The following is a 24,568-nucleotide window of genomic DNA, read 5'->3' as shown; positions in this document are numbered from 1 at the left end:
GTAGCATGTTAGGAGAATTAGGTTATGGTTAAGAAAATAATTAGGGTTAGCTAAAATGCAAAACAAATCCACTTTTGGTGTTAATTTGACAAAAGCTGTAACCCTTCTAGACATGACCTGGTATATGTGACTGGACATTATACGACCCAGGAAAACCACACAATGGATCTCGCCGTCTCTCACTCCCCACTACTAGCCAACTCCCCAAACACACATTTATTTTGAACTTCCAGTGTTGTTGATAACTGGCAGCTAATTTCACTGATGGGCCATTTTCCTTATATTATTGACTTGGGGATTGACAGTTTGACAGAGTGCTGAAGATTATTTCAGAACTCTCCTGGGCCCGGTTTCCCGATAGAGATCGAACTTAGGCTTACGAGTGTTTTAACAATGCATCTTTCCTACAATGGTCAAAGATGTAACACGCGTTTCCCAAAACGCCACACAGAGGGAACACTTGCCAAGTGTGTCGTTGGAGCATGTATCGATACTGATAGGATCGAACGAAAGGCAGTGCTGCTCTCGGATCAGCTTTCTCCATTCAAATCTTACCTTAACATTATAATTATTCCACAATACTGACGATGGATCAGCTACCTAGAGAGATATTATCACCTACGGCTGCAAATATTGAGGCGGCTTAATCTAATGCTTACCCTATAATAATGCACTTAAGCAAGATTTGGAACATCATTGCACACGTTAGGCTACACATCATTAAATATATTGAGGCAAAAATGACAGACATTAGCCAAATAGTAAAATAAAACAAAATTGAATGAACATGAAATTGATTTCAATATCATTGAAATACAGTATATAGTCTATACTGTAGGTAGGCTATCTTTGAATGCAGTCATCACAGTTTTCATTTGAAGCGTATTTTTATCCTTCGTTGTGAAGTTATCAACGGTCACAGAGCCGGATAAACATCTTGATTCTATGTTTAGTGGAGGTCTTCTGTGTATAAAGTGACACGGTAGGGAATAAAAACTAACTTTAGACGCACTTGGCTGTTCTACGAGTGGTCTGAAGCAGTCGGTAAATAATGAGCGTTTTCAAGTGCAACTTTAGTAACGATGGTTTTGGGAAACAGCTCTGAGATTTAACGATGCTCCTACGAAGTTACTAAGGATGAACTTAGCCTTAAGATACTCTTGGGAAACCGGGCCCTGTTGTTTAAAAATAAACCCAGATGAGAGCTATAAGAGACCTCTAGAATAGGACCAGTGTCACTTTAAACCAGTAGAGCTGCATGGTTACTATAGCAGGGCTTCAGGTAGAGCTGCATGGTTACTATAGCAGGGCTTCAGGTAGAGCTGCATGGTTACTATAGCAGGGCTTCAGGTAGAGCTGCATGGTTACTATAGCAGGGCTTCAGGTAGAGCTGCATGGTTACTATAGCAGGGCTTCAGGTAGAGCTGCATGGTTACTATAGCAGGGCTTCAGGTAGAGCTGCATGGTTACTATAGCAGGGCTTCAGGTAGAGCTGCATGGTTACTATAGCAGGGCTTCAGGTAGAGCTGCATGGTTACTATAGCAGGGCTTCAGGTAGAGCTGCATGGTTACTATAGCAGGGCTTCAGGTAGAGCTGCATGGTTACTATAGCAGGGCTTCAGGTAGAGCTGCATGGTTACTATAGCAGGGCTTCAGGTAGAGCTGCATGGTTACTATAGCAGGGCTTCAGGTAGAGCTGCATGGTTACTATAGCAGGGCTTCAGGTAGAGCTGCATGGTTACTATAGCAGGGCTTCAGGTAGAGCTGCATGGTTACTATAGCAGGGCTTCAGGTAGAGCTGCATGGTTACTATAGCAGGGCTTCAGGTAGAGCTGCATGGTTACTATAGCAGGGCTTCAGGTAGAGCTGCATGGTTACTATAGCAGGGCTTCAGGTAGAGCTGCATGGTTACTATAGCAGGGCTTCAGGTAGAGCTGCATGGTTACTATAGCAGGGCTTCAGTCTGGGGCAACGTTGGGATAAAAAAAATCCCCAAACGTCTCTTTGATGTTAAAGTAACGATGTGATAACGTCAGATATGGTTTGATAGTACGTTTTGGGTTACAAGTGTCTCGTATGCACAGATCTAGGATCAGCTTCACGCTCATTCAACCCTGATCTTGAGCATTTAGAGGTAACATACAAAACTGACTGTGGATCAGCGTCTAGGAACAATGTCACCCGACTCCTTCATAGTACTTCCCATAAAAACCCATCTAGCTTCTCTGTCAGTTTTGCCTCTCTGGTTGATTAGCTTAATTAGCATTAGCAAATGCTAGCATTAGAATAATTAGCGTTAGCATCCAAAGTGTTAATATGTGATACCCACTGTGACCTATATACCTAGCGCCCTATGCTCATAAGAGAAGTCTATTATTAACAAAAAACTATAGAGATCACTTTTAAAACGTGTGTAAAATATGTATAAAACCATAGCATTACTGTTGTTGTTATCGTTTATTTTGACTTTTTCATTTTTTATTATTCTAGGTTGGCCATGTGATAAAACTGACTGTTTGTGGGTTTTATGTTTTACAAAAGCACACAGCCGAACCTTAAATAGGGTTGTTTCTATGGTAACCACTCATATTTTTACTGTATTTTGGTGAAACAAATTATTATTTTATCTCCTCTGCAAACACATCAAGGCCATTTTGAATCGAAACCGCCACAGCCAAGAGTCAATGGAGTGATTTATTTTTTAGGAAATCGTTTTTAAAAAGGAAACTAAAATGTACAATGTTGTGCGCGCTCTACGACAATCATGTTTCTCAGCTTGGGGAACACCGAGAGCTTTACCCCGACTCTGTGACGACTGGATGGTTTGTGGTCATTCTTTCTTTACACTGGTCAGGCTGCCTGCGTATACTGTAGTGCTCTGTGACAGACTGATGACACCTGCTTAATACAGGCTTGCAGACTGCTGAACACATTTGCTGCATTCATTTCATATGAAATAATGTTTTAGAACTCTCCATGACAGAATGTTTCAGAAATGTTCTGTGAAATCTAAAAGGCTTTTTTATGCTACTGTCATAAAGGGAAGATCAGACTGATGTGGCTATTTATGGTCCTCCATAACTATTGTACTACTCAAGCTACAGTACAACTCTGTATTTGAATTGAAAGCTAAGAAAGCTATCAAATAAATTGAATTATTTATATTTAAATTAGCTTAATATGAATAAGCTTTTTAGCCATGGTGAATCCAGCAGATGATTTTCAGCAGTGAACTGTGCATGTTTTGTAAAAGTATTTTCTGTTGGACTGTGAGAAAGAGCAAGTCTTCCCTTTTGATGTTTTTCGATTCAGCTGCATCTTCACGAGTTATACCTTGATGATGTCAGATGAAATAAGTACTGTTATGATCAAACTGTTGTTCAAGGCTATTTATTGCCATGTGTTTAGATAGAGATGGGAGAGCTATCCAATAATACTATTATTGGATAGCTCTCCCATTATAGGGCTGCCATGTGATTGGCCTGTTTATGATTTTGACCTATCAGGAGATTTTGATTGGTATCCAAATCTTTTGATTGGGTAATTGGTTAATAAGTCAATGATTGACAGCTCAAGCTCTCCTGACGGTAGTATTAGTTGTTCCAAATTGCTAGCAAACACAACACAGACAACACTGTTCCTTGAGGCATCCGACCGTACAATCTTACGGATCTGCCTCGGTTCTCACTAATGGGGTCTAGTACAAAAAAAGAAAAGAAAATCAAAGAATGGGTTTTTAAGTGTCCTTTTTTCTAGGAACAACTGATTTGAAGCCATGAGATGATTTGCAATATTTTTCAGTCTGGCATTTTGTTCTGAGATGTGCCACATTTTTCTCTGCATGAGAGTTTGATTTGGAACCTGTGTTTTTAAAGAACTTTTTCTGTATATGTGCTAAACCAGAAGACGTGATGACCATAGAACCTTGTCTGCATATGAAATAGCACACTATTCCCTAGTGCAGGGTTTCCCAAACTTGATCCTGCCCCCCCGGTGCACGATTTGGTTTTTGCCCTAGCACTACACAGCTGATTCAAATAACCAACTCATCATCAAGCTTTGATTATTGGAATTAGCTGTGTAGTGCTAGGGCAAAAAACAAATTGTGCACCCAGGGGGGGCCCCAGGACCGAGTTTGGGAAACCCTACCCTAGTACACTACTTTTGACCACAGCCTTGTGCTGAACCAAGTCAAAAGTAGTGCACTATATAGGGAATAGAGTGCCATTTCAGACACAAACCTAGTGGTAATGCTAACTATTCCTGTAGTTGCAAGCATTACTGTAAAGTAAAACCTTTTTTCATGACTTTAGCTGAGATCAGACAGATATTTGTAGGTGGAAGTTTAAAAAAAAAAGGAATAGTAAATGTACTAGGCCACTTTGAGATGATTTTGGAGAAAAAAATAAACAAGTGATTACTTTCTTTGTAATTCTGTGTCTTCTCTGAATTAATGTGGGAGGAAATGCTGACTTGAGCCCACTGATAAACACTAAACAACACATACGAACCCTTCCATACTGAAGAATTGACAGGGTGGCAGATAGCCCAGCGGTTAACCTCTATGGGATTGGTGCCCCTTATACGGGACGGTTGTTGCTCAATATGCGATATGTGACTAGAATGGTGTTGTAAACAGCCAACTTTGCGGGACATAGACATGTCTTATATGGGCAGAAAGCTTAAATTATTGTTAATCTAACTGCAGTGTCCAATTTACAGTAGCTATTACAGCTATAAAATACCATGCAATTGTTTGAGGATAGTGCACAACAACAAAACACTTCTCACGGCAACTGGTTTGGTACATTCACCTCTGAAGGTAAATAATGTACTTACATTCTGTAATCCTGCTCTGATTCGTAATCCTGAGGGTCCCAGAGATGAAATGTAGTGTAGTTTTGCTTGAAAAATCAATTTTTATATTCAAATGTAGGAGCTGGGTTCTACAGTTTGACCTCTGACTCCACACCCACCCGGCCATCTAGATGTGTGAATGTTAGTGTATTTTCTGTAGGGAAGCTAATGATCCATTATTTATGACATTCCTGGGCGTGTGCAAACTTACATTTTGTATTACCATAGCATTTTTGTATGTTCTCTATAGTTAAGTACTTGAAAACCAATTCGGCACATTTGGGAAAACTGTAGTGATGTAATTCTTCACTGGATCAGTCTGAAATGTTGCATAAACACTGCTGCCATCTGGTGGACAACATCTAAATTACATGTAGAATCCTACATCACTGTGGCCAAAGATGCAACAAAACAAAAAAATAGAAAACGCATGTTTTTTTGTTTGTATTATCTTTTACCAGATCTAATGTGTTATATTCTACATTCATTTCACATTTCCACAAACTTCAAAGTGTTTCCTTTCAAATGATCTCAAGAATATGCATATCCTTGCTTCAGGTCCTGAGCTACAGGCAGTTAGATTTGGGTATGTCATTTTAGGCAAAAAATGAACAAAAAATGGTCCAATCCTTATTAAGAGCATTGGGACAGTAACTGAATGGTTGCTGGTTCGAACACCCGACCTGACCAGGTGAAAAGTCTGTCAATGTGCCCTTGAGCAAGGCACTTAACCCTAATTGCTCCTGTAAGTCGCTCTGGGTAAGACCGTCTGCTAAATGACATAAATGTAAATGAATTCAGAACTTGAGCCACCCTTCCATATTGAATTGACAGGAATTCAAAACTTGAGCAAACCTGCCCTCTGCTGGTAAAGCTAGTGAATGTACTGTATTTTGCTGAGAAAACTGAATAACATTTCAATGTGGATTAACAGAATGGGACTGACGGTATTGGGGAAAACATTCAAAATGGACACAGATACAGTCTAAGTCACTGGTCAGTAAATGTGTGTTTGGGGGGGGAGAGGTGGGTGTCACTAACAGACAAAACAGTTAAGCTGATTGTTAATAAGGTCACGCATGACCTGTAAAGCAGTCAGTTTGAACTTCACCTGACCTGAAGACTTAAGAACGCAACAACACAGACAACACTGTTCTGAACACAACACTAGCCTCAATCACCAGGATTCCGCACATGATGAACGAGTCTAGGCAGTATGGTAACACAGACTATAATTCAACACAGCCACAACACTAGCTTATACATGTGTTTTATTATCCCCGAGTGCCTATGAGACACAAAAGCAAGTGTTTGTGTGCATATGTCGGGAGGGAGCAGGCAGTTGTCTGTTAAAGTAAAGCCTAATTAACTAAGGCACTAAGGATATAAGCAGTCTAAAAAGATCCATCGCTCAGATTTCACCTAGTAAGTTTATCATGTACAAATACAACCCGGCCTGTCCAGTGTTCTATCAACCTGCTGTTTAGAGACAGATATGGGTTACCAATGTCTTTCAGCTCATGATTATTACAAGTAACAGTGTAAGTGCTACTTTAATAATACAGGTTACATCCGGTTCAATACATCTTACAGATGAACCAATATTCACACAGCTAAATAAAAATAAGACAAAAACGTGTTTGGTATTTTCTGCGATTAACGCAACTTGTTCTCCACACACACGGTAAATTATCACAGAACTGAAAATATTTCCTTTTTCGATGCAGACAAAAAATGTAAGCAAAAACAAGCAGGTTTTAAAGCATCAATCAGACCTTCAGTCTAAATATGACATATTTCTTTTCAATGAGTCTCAAAATATGTTCAACCATAATGCAATATCATCTGCCTTTCTCAAAAGGAATGTGGAACTGATAGAATCTCTGTGCTACAGAATGGTAGGACATATTCCAGGTGTCGTAACCTTTACATGTCTGGGATTCCACAACGCAGCCAAGACAATGTAGAATAACAGACATGGCTCTCGGAGGTAAAATCCTTTGTTTGTTGACATCTCCAGTGGACTCCAGGATCATATTCATTAGGACACAATGTACCAAACGGTTTTGCAACAAAAAGCGAAAAATTAGTATTTCTTACTGGACAAGTTCAGGTAGTCCCTCAGTCAGTTTCTTCCGTTTGGTGACTAATGAACACGACCCAGCTAAAGTTCTGCACAGTTACAGTCTCTGGACTGACAACAGGGAGTGGACTGCTAGCTTCAGACATTCCTCTACTTCTCACTCTTTCATTCTCCTCCTCTCTCTTCCGCTCTCTCCTCTACCACTCCTCCTTTTACCTCATCCATCCCCCACGGTTCATTGGCATGCCAGGGGGTGGCAGGGGCACCTGGGGCTGGCCTGGCGGTGGGGGGTAGCCCCCAGGAGGCATGCCCATCCCTGGAGGTGGCACCCCGTGTCCTGGGGGCATGCGTGGAGGGGGGTACTCAGGGTAGCTGTGGTTGTAGCCTGGTGGAGGGTAGGCCGGGGAGGGAGGGGGCAGGTTGGGGGGTGGGTAGGTGCTGGGTGGGGGTCCTGGGGGTGGGGCGTTGGGGTAGACATGAGGGTGATAGGGCATGGGGGGACCGTAGTTGGGGGGCATGGGGGCGTAGGAGGGTTCCCCTGTCTTCATTATAGACTGAAGGCTCTGGAAGCCTTCCCCTGACATGTAGGAGCTAGAGGTGGACATGCCCATGATGTAGCTAGAGGGGGGAGGAGGAGGGGGGCGGTGGGGCAGGGGAGGGGGCTGGTGGGGGGGTGGAGCGTGAGATGGGGGAGGGGGAACGGGCTCGCTACCCGCGGCTGGCTCAGCTTCAGGAGGGACTGGGGGAGCCTTACGATCTGAGAGAGGGAGAAGAGAGGAGAGGATCGGAGGGGAGAGAGTGAGAGAGAGAGAGAAGAGAAATAAGGTGATTTCCACTAAACACAATCCTAATCATAGTGTTGAAGGCTTTGACATTCCTGTTCAACAAGACAGCACTTCTGAGACCCAACTGTCACTTTAAAACCCAGACAGGAATTACTTGTATTCCCATAGATAGACTATACACTTCCTGCGAAGTACTCGTTAACAAGTTGAAGCAGTAATCAGATTGGTCTGAGAGGGCAGGGCAGGAGGTAAGGAGGGGCTGGACTGTTCTGTTCTGACTGGACTGTTAGTTACATAACCAGGATTCTAGGAAGGCCTAGAGATTGGGATGCCTGTTGTTCTCTCTAAGCTGCCTTGACCCTTCACTAAAACTATGTCCTTCATTAAAAACACACAAAATTAAAAAGATGCCACTTCATCCATCATGACAACTGACCAGATAAAGATGATCACTAGTTACTGGTGTTATATAACCTACTGAGTAGCAAGACACTCACCAGGCGGGGGTTGTGAAGTAGGCAGGGGGGGCATTGGGCTCTCCAACCGTGGAATCTTACAACCCACTTGTTCTGGAGGTTTGGGTTCCTCTTTTGGAGAGCTCTGAGAAGGCAGAAATAAATAATACAGTTGAAGTCGGAAGTTTACATACACCTTAGCCAAATACATTTAAACTCAGTTTTTATTACAATTCCTGACATTTAATCCTAGTAAAAAAGTCCCTGTCTTGGGTCAGTTAGGATCACCACTTTATTTTAAGGATGTGAAATGTCAGAATAATAGTAGAGAGAATGATTTATTTAAGCTTTTATTTCTTTCATCCCAGTTTGGCCGGCCGGGATGTCCTTGTCCCATCGCGCTCTTGCGACTCCTTGTGGCGGGCCGGGCGCATGCGCGCTGACTTCGGGCGCCAGCAGTACGGCGTTTCCGCCGACACATTGGTGCTTCCGGGTCAAGCGAGCAGTTTGTCAAGAAGCAGTGCGGCTTGGCGGGGTCGTGTTTCGGAGGACGCACGGCTCTTGCAGCGATGGGACAAGACTAACTACCAATTGGATATCACCAAATTGGGGATAAAAAGGGATAAAAAAGCACAACAAAAAATAGAAAATCAAAGAAGACTCTGCTGCTTCCAGCTCCATGTCCAACTTTAGACCACTTGAGGAATGAAAACAAACTACCACACACACAAGCTATGTTATTGGAGGTTAGCTGTTAGGGTTGGGCGGTATCCAGATTTTCATACCAACATACAGTTTGTGTACCATACTGGGGTACATGGTATTACAGAATGTGCACACAAGGGGGCGCTATTACGCACAAAACAATTTAGGCAACAGGGATCTTGATCCAGGAAGGGATTGAATGCCTCTGCTGTCACCAAGCTTGCCTTGACATGTAGCCACTTAACTAGCAAGTTAGCAAACCAGATGCATAGCTGGAGCCCTGAGCTGGAGATCATTTATTTATCACATCTTAGATTTCTTATAGTTATACTTAACTTATAAACTCAGCAAAAAATGAAACGTCCCTTTTTCAGGACCCTGTCTTTCAAAGATAATTCGTAAAAATCCAAATAACTTCACAGATCTTCATTGTAAAGGGTTTAAACACTGTTTCCTATGCTTGTTCAATGAACCATAAACAATTAATGAACATGCACCTGTGGAACGGTCGTTAAGACACTAACAGCTTACAGACGGTAGGCAATTAAGGTCACAGTTATGAAAACTTAGGACACTAAAGAGGCCTTTCTACTGACTCTGAAAAACACCAAAAGGAAGATGCCCAGGGTCCCTGCTCATCTGCGTGAACGTAGCTTAGGCATGCTGCAAGGAGGCATGAAGACTGCAGATGTGGCCAGGGCAATAAATTGCAATGTCCGTACTGTGAGACGCCTAAGACAGCGCTACAGGGAGACAGGACGGACAGCTGATTGTCCTCGCAGTGGCAGACCACGTGTAACAACACCTGTACAGGATCGGTACATCCGAACATCACACCTGCGGGACAGGTACAGGATAGCAACAACAACTGCCCGAGATACACCAGGAACGCACAATCCCTCCATCAGTGCTCAGACTGTCCACAATAAGCTGAGAGAGAATGGACTGAGGGCTTGTAGGCCTGTTGTAAGGCCGGTCCTCACCAGACATCACTGGCAACAACGTCGCCTACGGGCACAAACCCACCGTCGCTGGACCAGACAGGACTGGCAAAAAGTGCTCTTCACTGACGAGTCACGGTTTTGTCTCACCAGGGGTGATGGTCGGATTTGCGTTTATCGTCGAAGGAATGAGCGTTACACCGAGGCCTGTACTCTGGAGCGGGATCAATTTGGAGGTGGAGGGCCGTCATGGTCTGGGGCGGTGTGTCACAGCATCATCGGACTGAGCTTGTTGTCATTGCAGCCAATCTCAACGCTGTGCGTTACAGGGAAGACATCCTCCTCCCTCATGTGGTACCCTTCCTGCAGGCTCATCCTGACATGACCCTCCAGCATGACAATGCACCAGCCATACTGCTCGTTCTGTGTGTGATTTCCTGCAAGACAGGAATGTCAGTGTTCTGCCATTGCCAGCGAAGAGCCCGGATCTCAATCCCATTGAGCACGTCTGGGACCTGTTGGATCGGAGGGTGAGGGCTAGGGCCATTCCCCCCAGAAATGTCCGGAAACTTGTGGATGCCTTGGTGGAAGAGTGGGGTAACATCTCACAGCAAGAACTGGCAAATCTGGTCCATGAGGAGGAGATGCACTGCAGTACTTAATGCAGCTGGTGGCCACACCAGATACTGACTGTTACTTTTGATTTTGACCCCCCCTTTGTTCAGGGACACATTATTCCATTTCTGTTAGTCACATGTCTGTGGAACTTGTTCAGTTTATATCTCAGTTGTTGAATCTTGTTATGTTCATACAAATATTTATACATGTTAAGTTTGCTGAAAATAAACACAGTTGACAGTGAGAGGACGTTTCTTTTTTTGCTGAGTTTAATTATAAATCATACTGTCGGTATTTCGAAATATACAGTTTTTATTGTCTATTACCTATTGTGTTAGCCATGGATACTCCTCAGACTATTTATGATCCACAGAGAATGACATTTCATTTATCACAAGCTGACAAATACAAGGACAACACAGACACACTGCCATCACTCACATGTGGGCGTTTGAGACGGCGTGGGGGGCTGCCTTGGGGGGAGTTCCTCTTGGGTGGAGGGGGTGGTGGGACACACCCTGGAGGCTGTGTGGGGGCTGGGCCAGGAGGAGGAGCAGGAGCAGGGCCAGGGGGCTGGGGGGGTACTCTCTGTTTGGTCTCCTGCTCCAGACCCGGGGGGATGGGGGTCTTCCCCTGGGAGTACAGGTCCAGGATCTGGTGACAGATGTCTGGGAGGAGATGCCAGCAGTGGACAGGGGTTAGGTATGATATACAGATAGGAGCTACAGTTCTTTTCTATCCATTTCTCCGATCAGCGTTGAAGGAAGGGGTCATAAGGACTCAATAGGAGTACGAACATGAGCAGAACTTGTAACCTTTACACCAGTGTCTCCCAAATCCTGGCTAATGGCTACGACAAGTATCATGTCTCAAATCAAAAGGTATTTGTTAAATGCTTGGTAAACAACAGGTGTAGACTAACAGTGATATGCTCACTTATGGGCCCTTCCCAACAATGCAGAGAGAAAAAAAATTTCTAAAAATAATAACACAATGAATAAATACACAATGAGTAACGATAACATGGCTATATACATAGAGTACCTGTACCGAGTCGATGTGCAGGGGTACAAGGTAGATATGTACATATAGGTGGGTTAAAGTGACTAGGCAACAGGATAGATAATAAACAGTAGCAACAGCGTATGTGATGAGTCAAAAGAGTTGGTGCAGAAACGGTCAATGCAGATAGTCAGAGTAACTATTTGGTTAACTATTTATGGCAGTATTATGGCTTGGGGGTAGAAGCTGTTCAGGGTCCTGTTCATTACAGACTTGGTGCATCGGTACCGCTTGCTGTAGCAGAGAGAACAGTCTATGACTTGGGTGGCTGGAGTCTTTTAACATTTTTAGGATCTACCTCTGACACCGCCTGGTATAGAGGTCCTGGATGGCAGGAAGCTTGGCCCCAGTGATGTACTGGGCCGTACTCACTACCCTCTGTAGCGCCTTCCGGTCGGATGCCAAGCAGTTGCCATACCAAGCAGTGATGCAGCCAGTCAAGACGCTCTCAATGGTGCAAAACTGGGCATTTTGGGAGTCACTGTCTTAAATGTGTGTCAGGGAGGTTTATCAATGTAAAGAGAAAAGAGACGTTGACGCTATACCTTCCAGCAGCTCCACTGGGACGTCCTGTACAAACTGCTCCCACCATCGCCGTGAAGACTGCTTGGACGTCCACTCCTGAATGTCAAACTTACACAGCCGTCCAGCCAGGTACATGACTGCTACTGCTATGATCTCTGGTTCCCACTGCAGGGACAGCATGGTGCACAGACTGGAGGTAGGAACAGAGAGAACCGTTTAGATGTGGAGGAAAATGCAGACCTACAATACTATTCAATGAATATTGTAAGAGGAGAAGGTGAAAACCGACCACTGTAAGGGGAGGCACCTACAGCATACATGACAGGAAACAGGAAACACAGGGATATAGATAGTGAGAAGTGACAGTCCAAACTACTGTGTTACGTTACGTTATGTTACGCCCCACCTGTCGTTGACGAAGGTCCATGCCATCTGCACCAGCTTCTGAACTTTGGTTTTGTCACCTAGAACGAGAAAAAAAACTGACGTTTTTCACAATTGCATAAGAGGGACACATCGATGCCTGGCGTGGCCAAGACAGGACCTTCATCACATCGATGCCTGGCGTGGCCAAGACAGGACCTTCATCACATCGATGCCTGGCGTGGCCAAGACAGGACCTTCATCACATCGATGCCTGGCGTGGCCAAGACAGGACCTTCATCACATCGATGCCTGGCGTGGCCAAGACAGGACCTTCATCACATCGATGCCTGGCGTGGCCAAGACAGGACCTTCATCACATCGATGCCTGGCGTGGCCAAGACAGGACCTTCATCACATTGATGCCTGGCGTGGCCAAGACAGGACCTTCATCACATCGATGCCTGGCGTGGCCAAGACAGGACCTTCATCACATCGATGCCTGGCCTGGCCAAGACAGGACCTTCATCACATCGATGCCTGGCGTGGCCAAGACAGGACCTTCATCACATCGATGCCTGGCGTGGCCAAGACAGGACCTTCATCACATCGATGCCTGGCGTGGCCAAGACAGGACCTTCATCACATCGATGCCTGGCGTGGCCAAGACAGGACCTTCATCACATCGATGCCTGGCGTGGCCAAGACAGGACCTTCATCACATCGATGCCTGGCGTGGCCAAGACAGGACCTTCATCACATCGATGCCTGGCGTGGCCAAGACAGGACCTTCATCACATCGATGCCTGGCGTGGCCAAGACAGGACCTTCATCACATCGATGCCTGGCGTGGCCAAGACAGGACCTTCATCACATCGATGCCTGGCGTGGCCAAGACAGGACCTTCATCACATCGATGCCTGGCGTGGCCAAGACAGGACCTTCATCACATCGATGCCTGGCGTGGCCAAGACAGGACCTTCAGTAGTGCTGTTTGGAGAGGAGCTTACGGCATAATAGTAACAACTTCAAAATAAAAGAGTTTGGAAATGACAGTTGGAAAATGAAGTCAAACTAAGACGTTAACACCACCTTTCACACCTTTGAGCTGCTTGGCGTATCTCAGGAGGAACATGTAAGGGTGCTCCACCTGCAGGTCAAACTTGATTGTCTGTAGCAGAATCCTCTCTAGCACCATCACCTCTTCCTGTTGATGGCGGAAATCCTACGACACATCCCAGGACCCAAACAAGAGCATAAAGTAAGGAAACACAAGGACTTTTCACACTACTACCAAACCAAGCTGTACTGAGCTAGCCTGGTTAAGCATCCACCATAATTGAGGTAACTGTGCTGAAAAGTACAATGTGAAAAGAATAGCCTATTATACAAAATTCTTGCAACCAATAGAATGTTATATACAGTGAGGAAAAAAGGTATTTGATCCCCTGCTGATTTTGTATGTTTGCCCACTGACAAAGAAATGATCAGTCTATAATTTTAATGGTAGGTTTATTTGAACAGTGAGAGACAGAATAACAACAACAAAATCCAGAAAAAACGCATGTCAAAAATGTTATAAATTGATTTGCATTTTAATTAGAGAAATAAGTATTTGACCCCTCTGCAAAACATGACTTAGTACTTGGTGGCAAAACCCTTGTTGGCAATCACAGAGGTCAGACGTTTCTTGTAGTTGGCCACCAGGTTTGCACACATCTCAGGAGGGATTTTGTTCCACTCCTCTTTGCAGATCTTCTCCAAGTCATTAAGGTTTTGAGGCTGATGTTTGGCAACTCAAACTTTCAGCTCCCTCCACAGATTTTCTATGGGATTAAGGTCTGGAGACTGGCTAGGCCACTCCAGGACCTTAATGTGCTTCTTCATGAGCCACTCCTTTGTTACCTTGGCCGTGTGCTTTGGGTCATTGTCATGCTGGAATACCCATCCATGACCCATTTTCAATGCCCTGGCTGAGGGAAGGAGGTTCTCACCCAAGATTTGACGGTACATGGCCCCGTCCATCGTCCCTTTGATGCGGTGAAGTTGTCCTGTCCCCTTAGCAGAAAAACACCCCCAAAGCATAATGTTTCCACCTCCATGTTTGACGGTGGGGATGGTGTTCTTGGGGTCATAGGCAGCATTCCTCCTCCTCCAAACACGGCGAGTTGAGTTGATGCCAAAGAGCTCGATTTTGGTCTCATCTGACCACAACACTTTCACCCAGTTCTCCTCTGAATCATTCAGATGTTCATTGGCAAACTTCAGACGGCCCTGTATATGTGCTTTCTTGAGCAGGGGGACCTTGCGGGCGCTGCAGGATTTCAGTCCTTCACGGCGTAGTGTGTTACCAATTGTTTTCTTGGTGACTATGGTCCCAGCTGCCTTGAGATCATTTACAAGATCCTCCCGTGTAGTTCTGGGCTGATTCCTCACCGTTCTCATGATCATTGCAACTCCACGAGGTGAGATCTTGCATGGAGCCCCAGGCCGAGGGAGATTGACAGTTATTTTGTGTTTCTTCCATTTGCGAATAATCGCACCAACTGTTGTCACCTTCTCACCAAGCTGCTTGGCGATGGTCTTGTAGCCCATTCCAGCCTTGTGTAGGTCTACAATCTTGTCCCTGACATCCTTGGAGAGCTCTTTGGTCTTGGCCATGGTGGAGAGTTTGGAATCTAATTGATTGATTGCTTCTGTGGACAGGTGTCTTTTATACAGGTAACAAACTGAGATTAGGAGCACTCCCTTTAAGAGTGTGCTCCTAATCTCAGCTCGTTACCTGTATAAAAGACACCTGGGAGCCAGAAATCTTTCTGATTGAGAGGGGGTCAAATACTTATTTTCCTCATTAAAATGCAAATCAATTTATAAAATGTTTGACATGTGTTTTTCTGGATTTTGTTGTTGTTATTCTGTCTCTCACTGTTCAAATAAACCTACCATTAAAATAATAGACTGATCATTTCTTTGTCAGTGGGCAAACGTACAAAATCAGCAGGGGATCAAATACTTTTTTCCCTCACTGTTTATATTGGGGATACAATCTTCCCAGCTCTACAGAGTTTGCTGCGAAGAGACAGAGTCATTAGATCATTTATTTTGGTACTGTCCATATGTAACTTGTTTTTGGTCACAGGTCCAGGAATGGCTGAAGAATTGCAATATTTACCTGGAGCTAACTCTGCAGATAGCAATACTGGGTGATTTGAAAAGTCATAGTCAAATCAATCAATAATATTATTATAATTTTAGCAAAAATGTTTATCTTTAATTTACAATCTGTAGAAACTATGAGAATAGAAAGGTTCAGAACTTTTGTGATGCATCACAGCACAGTTAAAAAATATATGGCAAATAGAAATCAAACTGGATGGACATCAGAAATAGATGGGAGGGGTTGAGGGTAGTGGAAAGACAGGACTAAAAACAAACCAAATAAGGTAACTGTTTTTATTTTGAATAAATTTGCAAAAATTTCTAACAACCACTTTTTGCTTTGTCATTACGGGGTATTGTGTGTAGATTGATGAGGGAAAACATTTTTGTAGTCCATTTTAGAATAAGACTAACGTCAGAAAATGTGTAAAAAAATGGGCGGCAGGTAGCTTAGTGGTTAAGAGCGTTGTGCCAGTAACCGAAAGGTCGCTGGTTCTAATCCCCGAGCCGACTAGGTGAAAAATCTGTCGATGTGCCCTTGAGCAAGGCACTTAACCCTAATTGCTCCTGTAAGTCGCTCTGGATAAGAGCGTCTGCTAAATGACAAAAAAAAAAATAAAATAAAAAAAAAAAAAAAAAAAAAAAAAAAAAAAAAAAAAAAAGTAAAGGGGTCTGAATACTTTCTGAAGGCACTGTATATAAATATATATTTACAAAAATATATATGAAGGATTGGAAATGCAGACAATTACATTGATGGAAGTTACACTCAATCTATCTGCAATATTAAAGCTGATCTACCCCCCCCCCCCCCCCCCCCCCACCAAATAAAAATAAATAGCCTATTATCGAGCCAGCAGTTTGGTTTGGGTCAGCACGTGTGGAAAGGGCACCTGTAAACACAGCAGGACTTCACTGTACCTACAAACAGAGGACAGAGGACAGAGGACAGAGGGCAGAGGGCAGAGGGCAGAGGGCAGAGGGCAGAGGGCAGAGGACAGAGGGCAGAGGGCAGAGGACAGAGGACAGAGGGCAGAGGGCAGAGGGCAGAGGGCAGAGGGCAGAGGACAGAGGGCAGAGGACAGAGGGAGAAGTGAAGAGAAGTGAAGGAAGTAAAGACATCTCACCTTTGGGTCGTCTCCAAACTGCACAAACTGTACGTCGTTCAGTAAGCTGCGAGCCGTCTTGATGATGTCTTTACATTTCTTAGGAGTCTCCTCCACTTTCCCAGCCAGGAAGAGACAACACGCACCGGTCACCTGTAGATACACAATACACAGGTCTCACACACCATTTAATACCAAGACATTAGGCAGTACCTCTAAGAATGCACCACTGAGATTGAAGTTGACAAGATGACCGTGAACAATTATTTTGATTCTTGAAGGCAAATTATTGTACAAGCGTAGCATTGTAAGTCGCATTGGATAAGAGTGTCTGCTAAATGTAAATGTGACAGGTTCAGTGCACATCACAGAATTCTTTACCAAAATACTCACATATCTGGGGAACTGTTTGAAAGAGTGAAACATGTAGAAACGGTGGAAGTATATGATACCTGTTGCCAGGGTGTCATAATGTCTGATGACAGAGTTAAGGGTGAACTTGACAAAGCCACATAACTTTGGGTGAAGTCAAAATCTCGCTAACTGTCTAACACCCAAAAAAATGATCAACCAGATGATGGGGCTATGACAGGACTGTGTCAAATGCTGCAGAGGTGAGAATGTTCCACAAAGTTCACAGCCCAAAGATCAAATATCTAGCCCGTAAAAGGATACAGTCCAAGTCTGGTCCCCACATCAAAGATGAACCGGGCCCCCTCCCTGCGGTACCGGGCCTCTGTGGCCGGGTCCAGGCCCTCGGACTGGGACGGGGTGTGGGCCAGGTCCTTTTTGTCCCAGTACCAGCATGGCTTGATATGGTCCAGGAAGGCCTGACCACTGGAGGGGTGGTTGTTTTCCTTCATCTGGTGAGAAGAGGATGATGGACCCGCTGAACTAGATGACTTGCAAAGGAGGAGAGGGGGATGATAACGGGATGATTCACAGCGAAGACAGCATGAATGAATGGTGTAAAGTATTGTCATATTTCATGAAGAAATAGGTTGCTAGTTAGCAAGCTAGCTGGCTAAAGTTATCATCTAGCTTATTTTACAGTAGCTATAAACAGTTTGGGAAGTTAGACTAATAAATAAGTCGTGGTAGTAGCCATTGAATTGATCATATTAAATGACGGTGAATATTACCTAACTATAGTTACAGAACTAGGTAGCTAACAACAGTTGTCTACGCATGAGGTGCATGGATTAACTAATTTACATGGAAGAAATAACAGTTTTGACAATATATCTATTTGATCTCTCTGACCACAATTGAAAGCTTGTGCTAAATAACGTTGTTGTAAGCTAACGTTACCTAACTAGCTAGCTTACTAGCTTTCAGGCCGAAGTTGCAAGCTAGCTACTGTAGATAACTAACTTGCTAAAACTAACTTTAGCTAACGTTAGCTAGCACTCCGTCGAGGCTAATGACTTTTCAATCAATCCAAAATACACGCATGTCAAACGTAGGTTGTCTAAAATCTGCAATCTGAAAAGAAGGACGTTTACCTTTATCATGTAGGCTTTATAATGAGTAACAATATCAACAATCGATGAAATAATCGTTTTATATTTAGATTGAATTAGTCACCGACAACAGTCCCCATTGTAACATGGGCGCCGCCATTTTGTTATACGTGAGAAGCTGCGAGGGGTTTTATTATTATTATGAACAATAGCACAAATACAAAAACATAAATATACAGACAAGGGTACATAAACCTAACGTAGACAAGGGTATTTCATGTAAAAAAAAAATATATATATATTTGTCAAAAAGTTTTATGATACATACTGCTTTTTTCTTTTTACATTCACTGATCATTTCAAAATAATGTTTCGGTTCTATCTTAAACACTTCATTTTATTGATAAAGAATCTTCCAAGAAAAATAATAACATTAACAATGAAAATTAAATCGCGGTCCAGCAGGTGAGAGGAGTAGTGTGCGTGAAATATGGTGTAATTGCAGAACGATATCCGGGGCGTTTCTTAATATGGGTGTTCCCTGAAACCTGCCATTGGTCAGTTCCGGTGTTACGAGACGGTTGGTTTCTTGACACAGATGATTTGTTTACATAGCAGGTTAGGATAACTAAGGTGGCAGGTTAGGTGAATTAGCGTGGCAGGTTAGGTGAATTAGAGTGGTAGGTTAGGAGACTGTGGTCAATGGGTGTAACTTGATATCAAGAAACGCCTATATCAGAAAACGCCTCCAATTGCTGTCTGCAATTACACTCTTCTCGATGCACGCACTACACAATAGAGTGATAAATGTGGACAAAAATGATCCACTAGAGGGCAAGAGAGAACTACTAATGGAGATGACCCCTCTACTTCTCCATGTGGAGGAGCTCAATGGTCATTCAGAATTCATGAATGGATGGATGCACGAATGAATCATTGCATGAATAAATGAATTTATAGGTGAATGGATGAATTTGTATATTTTAATAATTTTAGTGGGATAAACAGTCAACTTTTATAGATTTGGCAAATACATCAGTCCATATTGGGCCATGTGTTTGCGCTCACAATTTCAGACAGGGGCGGCCTGTTCAATAGGGCGATATGGGCGACGCACTGCCAAACGGGAAAAGGAAGGGATTTTTTTTCTAATCAATTATATCACGGCAACAGTAGTTATCAGTGTTGTAATCTATACGTCTGATCTGCCACAGTGCCACACTGCCACTAAATGTCGAATCAGGCTAAAGTCGTGCTTCAAATGGCTCCCCCCCCTTTTGGGGCGATTTCAGTCAGGTTGAAAATCGCCCAGAAGTCTGTCATAGACTCCCATGTAAAATCTATTTTTTTCAAATTTCAGAGCCTTCAATACAATCTCAATGGGTGTCTGTGGGCTTGCACTTACGCGCTTTCGTCATACGTTACGTAACCATGAACGTAACTGAGAAAAGAGTGGATTGTTTGAAAGAAGTTCCTTTTTGTCGGCGAACAAATGAAGATAAATTGGCAACGAAACAATTAGGACCTCCCAGACCAAATTTAATAATTCAACAGGTTTCTACTAAAGGCGGAAAGTCCTACACCCGAGGATTTTCCAAAAATTGGTACGAACGAAAAAAGACATTGCCACTCACTCAACTGGATGACGAGGGATACAGGCTAGCTGTCCGCCGCCACAACGATGAGGTTAGTGTTGATAATCACAAGTTTACTGGATGTGGATATGGTGTAATAAAGGCAGTTTATTCAGAGGTAAATATATCTGGAATCGCGTTCACGGACCCGTTCGTCAAACTCTTAGGGAGCTATAAATTAAGCCCCATTACTTACCATATCAGATAAGAGAAATTGCTGCAGCTACATATATTTTACATCCTGGCCCTACATAGTTCACTATTTGCATCACTTACCAAAATATTACATGTGGTCATATATGCTTGGAAATTGGAGATGCCATAGAACGTCAAAAAAGTAAACATTGCTGGAGACACATTGCCGTTTTGGAGAAGACATCGCGTTTGCTAGCGAAGAGATTTGTTGTGGCAAATGAACTTGGGCTGGGAATTGCCAGGAACCTCACGATAAGATATATGCATCAGCATTGCGAGTCTCATGATTCTATACGTATTGCGATTCGATACTGTGATTTTATTGCGCACCATATGTCTGTTGCAGAGGGATCAGAAAGCCATGAGAACGAGTTTTGATCAGTCATGGAAATAAAAGTGCTGAAAACAAATTGGCTCCCAATGTGAAAAGATTGAGAACAAGCTATGAAGGAACAATAATGGTGTTTTGGTGCAGGTACAGCCAACTAGCGCTAAAATATTGCGATATTGTCAATACAGTATATCGTAAAGTATCACTATGTAACTCGATTTCTTTCACCCCAATCCCTCAAATTAACGGTAAATAACTGAATTGTTTGCCCCACATTTAGCTAAGATGATTAGCTAGCCAGCTAAAATGTTTTATTTAGTTAGCAGTCGCATCTACAATAGTTTACTGTCAATAACATGTCTCCAAAAATGACGTGGTGTCTCCAATTGTGTTGACATTTTACAATTGCAATGCGCATCCATGAGTATCCACTTTCTGTAGCTCAGCTGGTAGAGCATGGTGCTTGTAACGCCAAGGTAGTGGGTTCGATCCCCGGGACCACCCATACACAAAAATGTATGCACGCATGACTGTAAGTCGCTTTGGATAAAAGCGTCTGCTAAATGGCATATTATTATTATTATTATTATTATTATTATTATTATTATTATTATCTGAAGAGAGCCCCGAAACATTGTGTGCAGACATTTTATGCAATAAATGAAGTAGGTTCAATCTAGTAGTTCTGATCTTCTGATTGGTCCTGATGAGTTGGGCGAGGTCCCCTGCAGGCTACTGTCACTGTTGCATTGGCTCTGAGTCGGGTTCTCTGTCTTCAAATGTTCAGCCTAAGAGAGGGGATTTTTGTGTGTGTGTGTGTGTGTGTGTGTTTAACAGTGATGATGTGTGTGTGTGTGTGTGTGTTTAACAGTGATGATGTGTGTGTGTGTGTGTTTGTGTGTGTGTGTGTCCTCAGAGCAAGAACTCGTGAGTTGGAAGAACTGAGAGGCCTATGGCGTGGGTGTTGTCCTTGGCCACCTGCTGACAAGGCTGACAAGATAGGACCCTTTTGTCCATTGTTATTGGATAGGAACAGAACTTATAACCAGCTCCTGACCTAAATAGATCTTAGCACAACATTTTACTCAACATATCATATTCCATATTCACTATAACAAATATATTTACTACGACATTAGCAAGAACCGCCACATCCTCAGCCGGCTAATCCAGTGTGTGAAGTTTTGCGGAGTGTTTGAGTTAGCTTTGCGAGGCAAAGATGAAACTGAGGGCTCCACCAACCCTGGTAAGCCAACACTTTTGAGATCAGTCAATAAATGCTTCTGGTATTGACTTATATGCTGCCCCTGTCTTCATGTTGTTGCTGGACATATCTTTTTTTAAATGTGTGTAGGTCACCTAAATCATCAGAAAAATTGCCCCTCCTGAGAATTTTTTCAGGAGCCGCCACTGATTTCAGAGTTGACTAGAATGGTGAAACTCGAACTCTTTCCCCTCATCGTATTCCCTATAATTGTGTAATTGTGATCAGATATGTTCAATGTTGTTTTTTATGCTCCTTTGCTGCAACACCAGTTGCCCCCTGGGACAATAATGTTGAAACTTTGAATTTGAACTCCCCAACACTCAAGTTTCACTCAAAAACATCATCAGATTTTATTTTCTCCTGAAATCTGCATTTGGTTGAAGGGAGGAGATAAATTGCCCTTGTCACAACTAATGTGTGTAGTTTTGTGTGTAAGAACATGAGGCAATAGGCTCCCAATAGCCTCCCTACCATCTCTCAGAGAACAAAAAGACAGCATTGAATAATTTACTTTCATCCCAATTAAAATCTGGAATCTGCATGCATTATTAATCGCTTCTTGGACAAAGCCTTTTAACTGTAGGAAGAGTCGTCACATTGTAGTGCGTACGGCCCAGTACATCACCGGGTCCGAGCTTCCTGCCATCCAGGACCTCTATACTAGGCGGTGTCAGAGGAAGGCCCTAAAAATTGTCAAAGACTCCAGCCACCCTAGTCATAGACTGTTCTCTCTGCTTCCGCACGGCAAGCGGTACCGGAGCACCAAGTCTAGGTCCAAAAGGCTTCTTAACAGCTTCTACCCACAGGCCATAAGACTCCTGAACATCTAATCAAATGGCTTCCCAGACTATTTGCATTGACCCCCCCCTGTTTATTATCTATGCATAGTCACTTTAACTCTACCTACATGTACATATTACCTCAATTACCTCGACTAATTGGTGCCCCCGCACATTGACTCTGTACCGGTACCCCCTGCATATAGCCTCGCTACTGTTATTTTACTGCTGCTCTTTAATTATTTTTTATTTTTTACTTAAATATTTTTCTTAAAACTGCATTGTTGGTTAAGGGCTTGTAAGTAAGCATTTCACTGTAAGGTGAATTCTGTTGTATTTGGCGCATGTGACAAATCAACATTTGATTTTGATTTGTGTGCTGTCAGAAGCCTTATCTGGTTTTGTATTGTATTGCCCTTAGCAAGAAATCTCAACCTGTCATTTAGGCCGTGGGATAGATACACACACACACACACACACACACACACACACACACACACACACACACACACACACACACACACACACACACACACACACACACACACACACACACACACACACACACATACACATACACATACACATACACATACACATACACATACACACACACATACACATACACACAGACACAAACACACACACATGCACATGCACACACACACACACACACACACACACAGACACACCCACACACATACACACAGTAAGTAAATCATCTCATGAATAATATACTCCTATCCTCTTTATTAATATTAAACCCCGCATAATGAGGCACTATAAGCAAATCCCAGAGCAATATTCATATTAACCGTGATATGTCCCTACAGTGGACCTCACTGTGTTGTCTCATTGTCCTTTTTAACATGATGTAAATTATTTAACTTAGAAACACATTGCACTTGTCTGCTTTGCGATTACAATTGGGACTACGTACAGATCCCATGTTCTTTGGAAATTTTCATTGCCAAATTGCGTTAATGCACTTATTTTCTGTTCCGATTCAATAGCCTTTCTCTGACCAAACATTACATTCTTAGCCCTTATTGTAAACTCCTTATGCCCTTAGGTTTACAGTCATTTCCCAATCCCTGTGTTGAATGCCCTCCAGTATTTCAGTTACTCAACTCTCGTGGTTTTTTCCTGACTCACACAGCCCTGACACGCAACACACATCTCCTCAGAAGCAACACTTTGGACTTAAAACCTTATGTGTCCACATTACATTTACATTTTAGTCATTTAGCATACGCTCTTATCCAGAGCGACTTACAGTTAGTGAGTGCATACATTTTTCATACTGGCCCCCCGTGGGAATCGAACCCACAACACTGGCGTTGCAAGCGCCATGCTCTACCAACTGAGCTACAGGAGGCCTACATGCAGGATGTTATGGTGTCTTGTACCGAAGCTACCGGGCTATAACTGTCTTCGCCCGAAACCATTTCATGGAGCTATACTGATGTATTATTGAGGAACCCAAGGGGTGAACATCAGCGAGCTGGGACTCAGGGAGCCGGAGGGATCATGGTAAGAGTGTTTAACTTTAGAGTTGTTGTCTTCCAGCAAATATGATGCATCTACAGAGGTCTCTCTCTCTCTCTCTCTCTCATTCTCTCTCTCTCTCTCTCTCTCTCTCTCTCTCTCTCTCTCTCTCTCTCTCTCTCTCTCTCTCTCTCTGACTCTCTCTCTCTCTCTCTCTGTCTCATGTCTCTGTCTCTCTCTCTGTCAGTCTGTCTATCTGTCTCTGTCTCTCTCGCTCGCTCTCTCTCTCCATACACTATTTCCATGTTAGGTTCTTTTGAGGTTATGTCGATTTGAGACGGAGCTGATACGACGTTTCATTTGTATAAATACTTAGTGTCCCGGAAGTCCCGTAGGCCTGGCCTCAAGCGATCCGACTTATAATGCTCTTAAAATTGGCCTTCATATAATATTTATAGCAGCCTATAATAAACAGTCTAGCAGCAGTGCAGCATTGCCTCGATTAAGCCTAAATGGAAATTGTGTCCACATTAAGTTAATTTTAATTTGATCAGACTTAATTGTACCATAATAGCAACTTCATATGATAGTAGCCTATAGGAGCCTTCTTAGATTATACTACATTAGATGGAAGATGCTCCTTCTTTTACACTAGTTGGGGCATGGACTGGATATTCCGAAGGAAAGGCCGTGGAATGGAAATCTACATGCAGGAAGCACTTAAACTGTTTAAGTGCATGCATTGATCTAAA

The 24,568-nt window shown here is 43.2% G+C and overlaps 2 protein-coding genes across 5 annotated transcripts in view; one reads left to right on the top strand and one right to left on the bottom strand.

Annotated features, from left to right (window-relative positions):
* LOC311106507 (coiled-coil domain-containing protein 85C-B-like) overlaps nt 1–4,424 on the top strand; it is an 88,187-nt gene extending 83,763 nt beyond the window's left edge. For both annotated transcript variants that reach the window (XM_084148856.1, XM_084148857.1), the window contains one exon: nt 1–4,424. This exon is cut by the window's left edge and continues 356 nt beyond it. The gene's annotated coding sequence lies outside the window, so the exon portion shown is untranslated.
* A 1,686-nt stretch (nt 4,425–6,110) lies between these two features.
* Nucleotides 6,111–18,267, bottom strand: LOC311107135 (cyclin-K-like). 3 transcript variants are annotated; one of them, XM_084149634.1, is made up of 10 exons: nt 18,165–18,267; nt 17,335–17,561; nt 17,053–17,134; nt 16,681–16,812; nt 13,487–13,619; nt 12,438–12,495; nt 12,052–12,221; nt 10,886–11,112; nt 8,223–8,325; nt 6,111–7,697 (listed from the first exon to the last, which is right to left on the bottom strand). In XM_084149634.1, the coding sequence occupies exons 1-10, from the start codon at nt 18,171–18,173 to the stop codon at nt 7,153–7,155; spliced, it is 1,686 nt and encodes a 561-aa protein (XP_084005760.1). In that variant the 5' UTR covers nt 18,174–18,267; the 3' UTR covers nt 6,111–7,152. The 3 variants fall into 3 exon arrangements, with proteins under 3 accessions (XP_084005760.1, XP_084005758.1, XP_084005759.1); XM_084149632.1 differs by lacking the exon at nt 18,165–18,267 and having other exon boundaries at nt 17,335–18,023; XM_084149633.1 differs by lacking the exon at nt 18,165–18,267 and having other exon boundaries at nt 13,496–13,619; nt 17,335–18,023.
* Between the last annotated feature and the right edge of the window lie 6,301 nt (nt 18,268–24,568).

This window comes from Coregonus lavaretus, assembly GCF_964263955.1.
Source record: "Coregonus lavaretus genome assembly, chromosome: 31".
Classification (NCBI taxonomy): Eukaryota; Metazoa; Chordata; class Actinopteri; order Salmoniformes; family Salmonidae; genus Coregonus; species Coregonus lavaretus.
The sequence above is the reverse complement of the archived record's forward strand: the minus strand, read 5'-3'. Positions and strand labels throughout refer to the sequence as shown.

Coding starts and splice junctions, on each gene's coding strand:
- LOC311107135 (XM_084149632.1), bottom strand. CDS start 17,642: ATGACAATACTTTACACCATTCATTCATGCTGTCTTCGCTGTGAATCA. Junction 16,813..17,052: donor TCAAACAGTTCCCCAGATAT/GTGAGTATTTTG, acceptor GTGTATCTACAG/GTGACCGGTGCGTGTTGTCT. Junction 12,496..13,486: donor GCAGCTCAAAGGTGTGAAAG/GTGGTGTTAACG, acceptor TTCTCGTTCTAG/GTGACAAAACCAAAGTTCAG.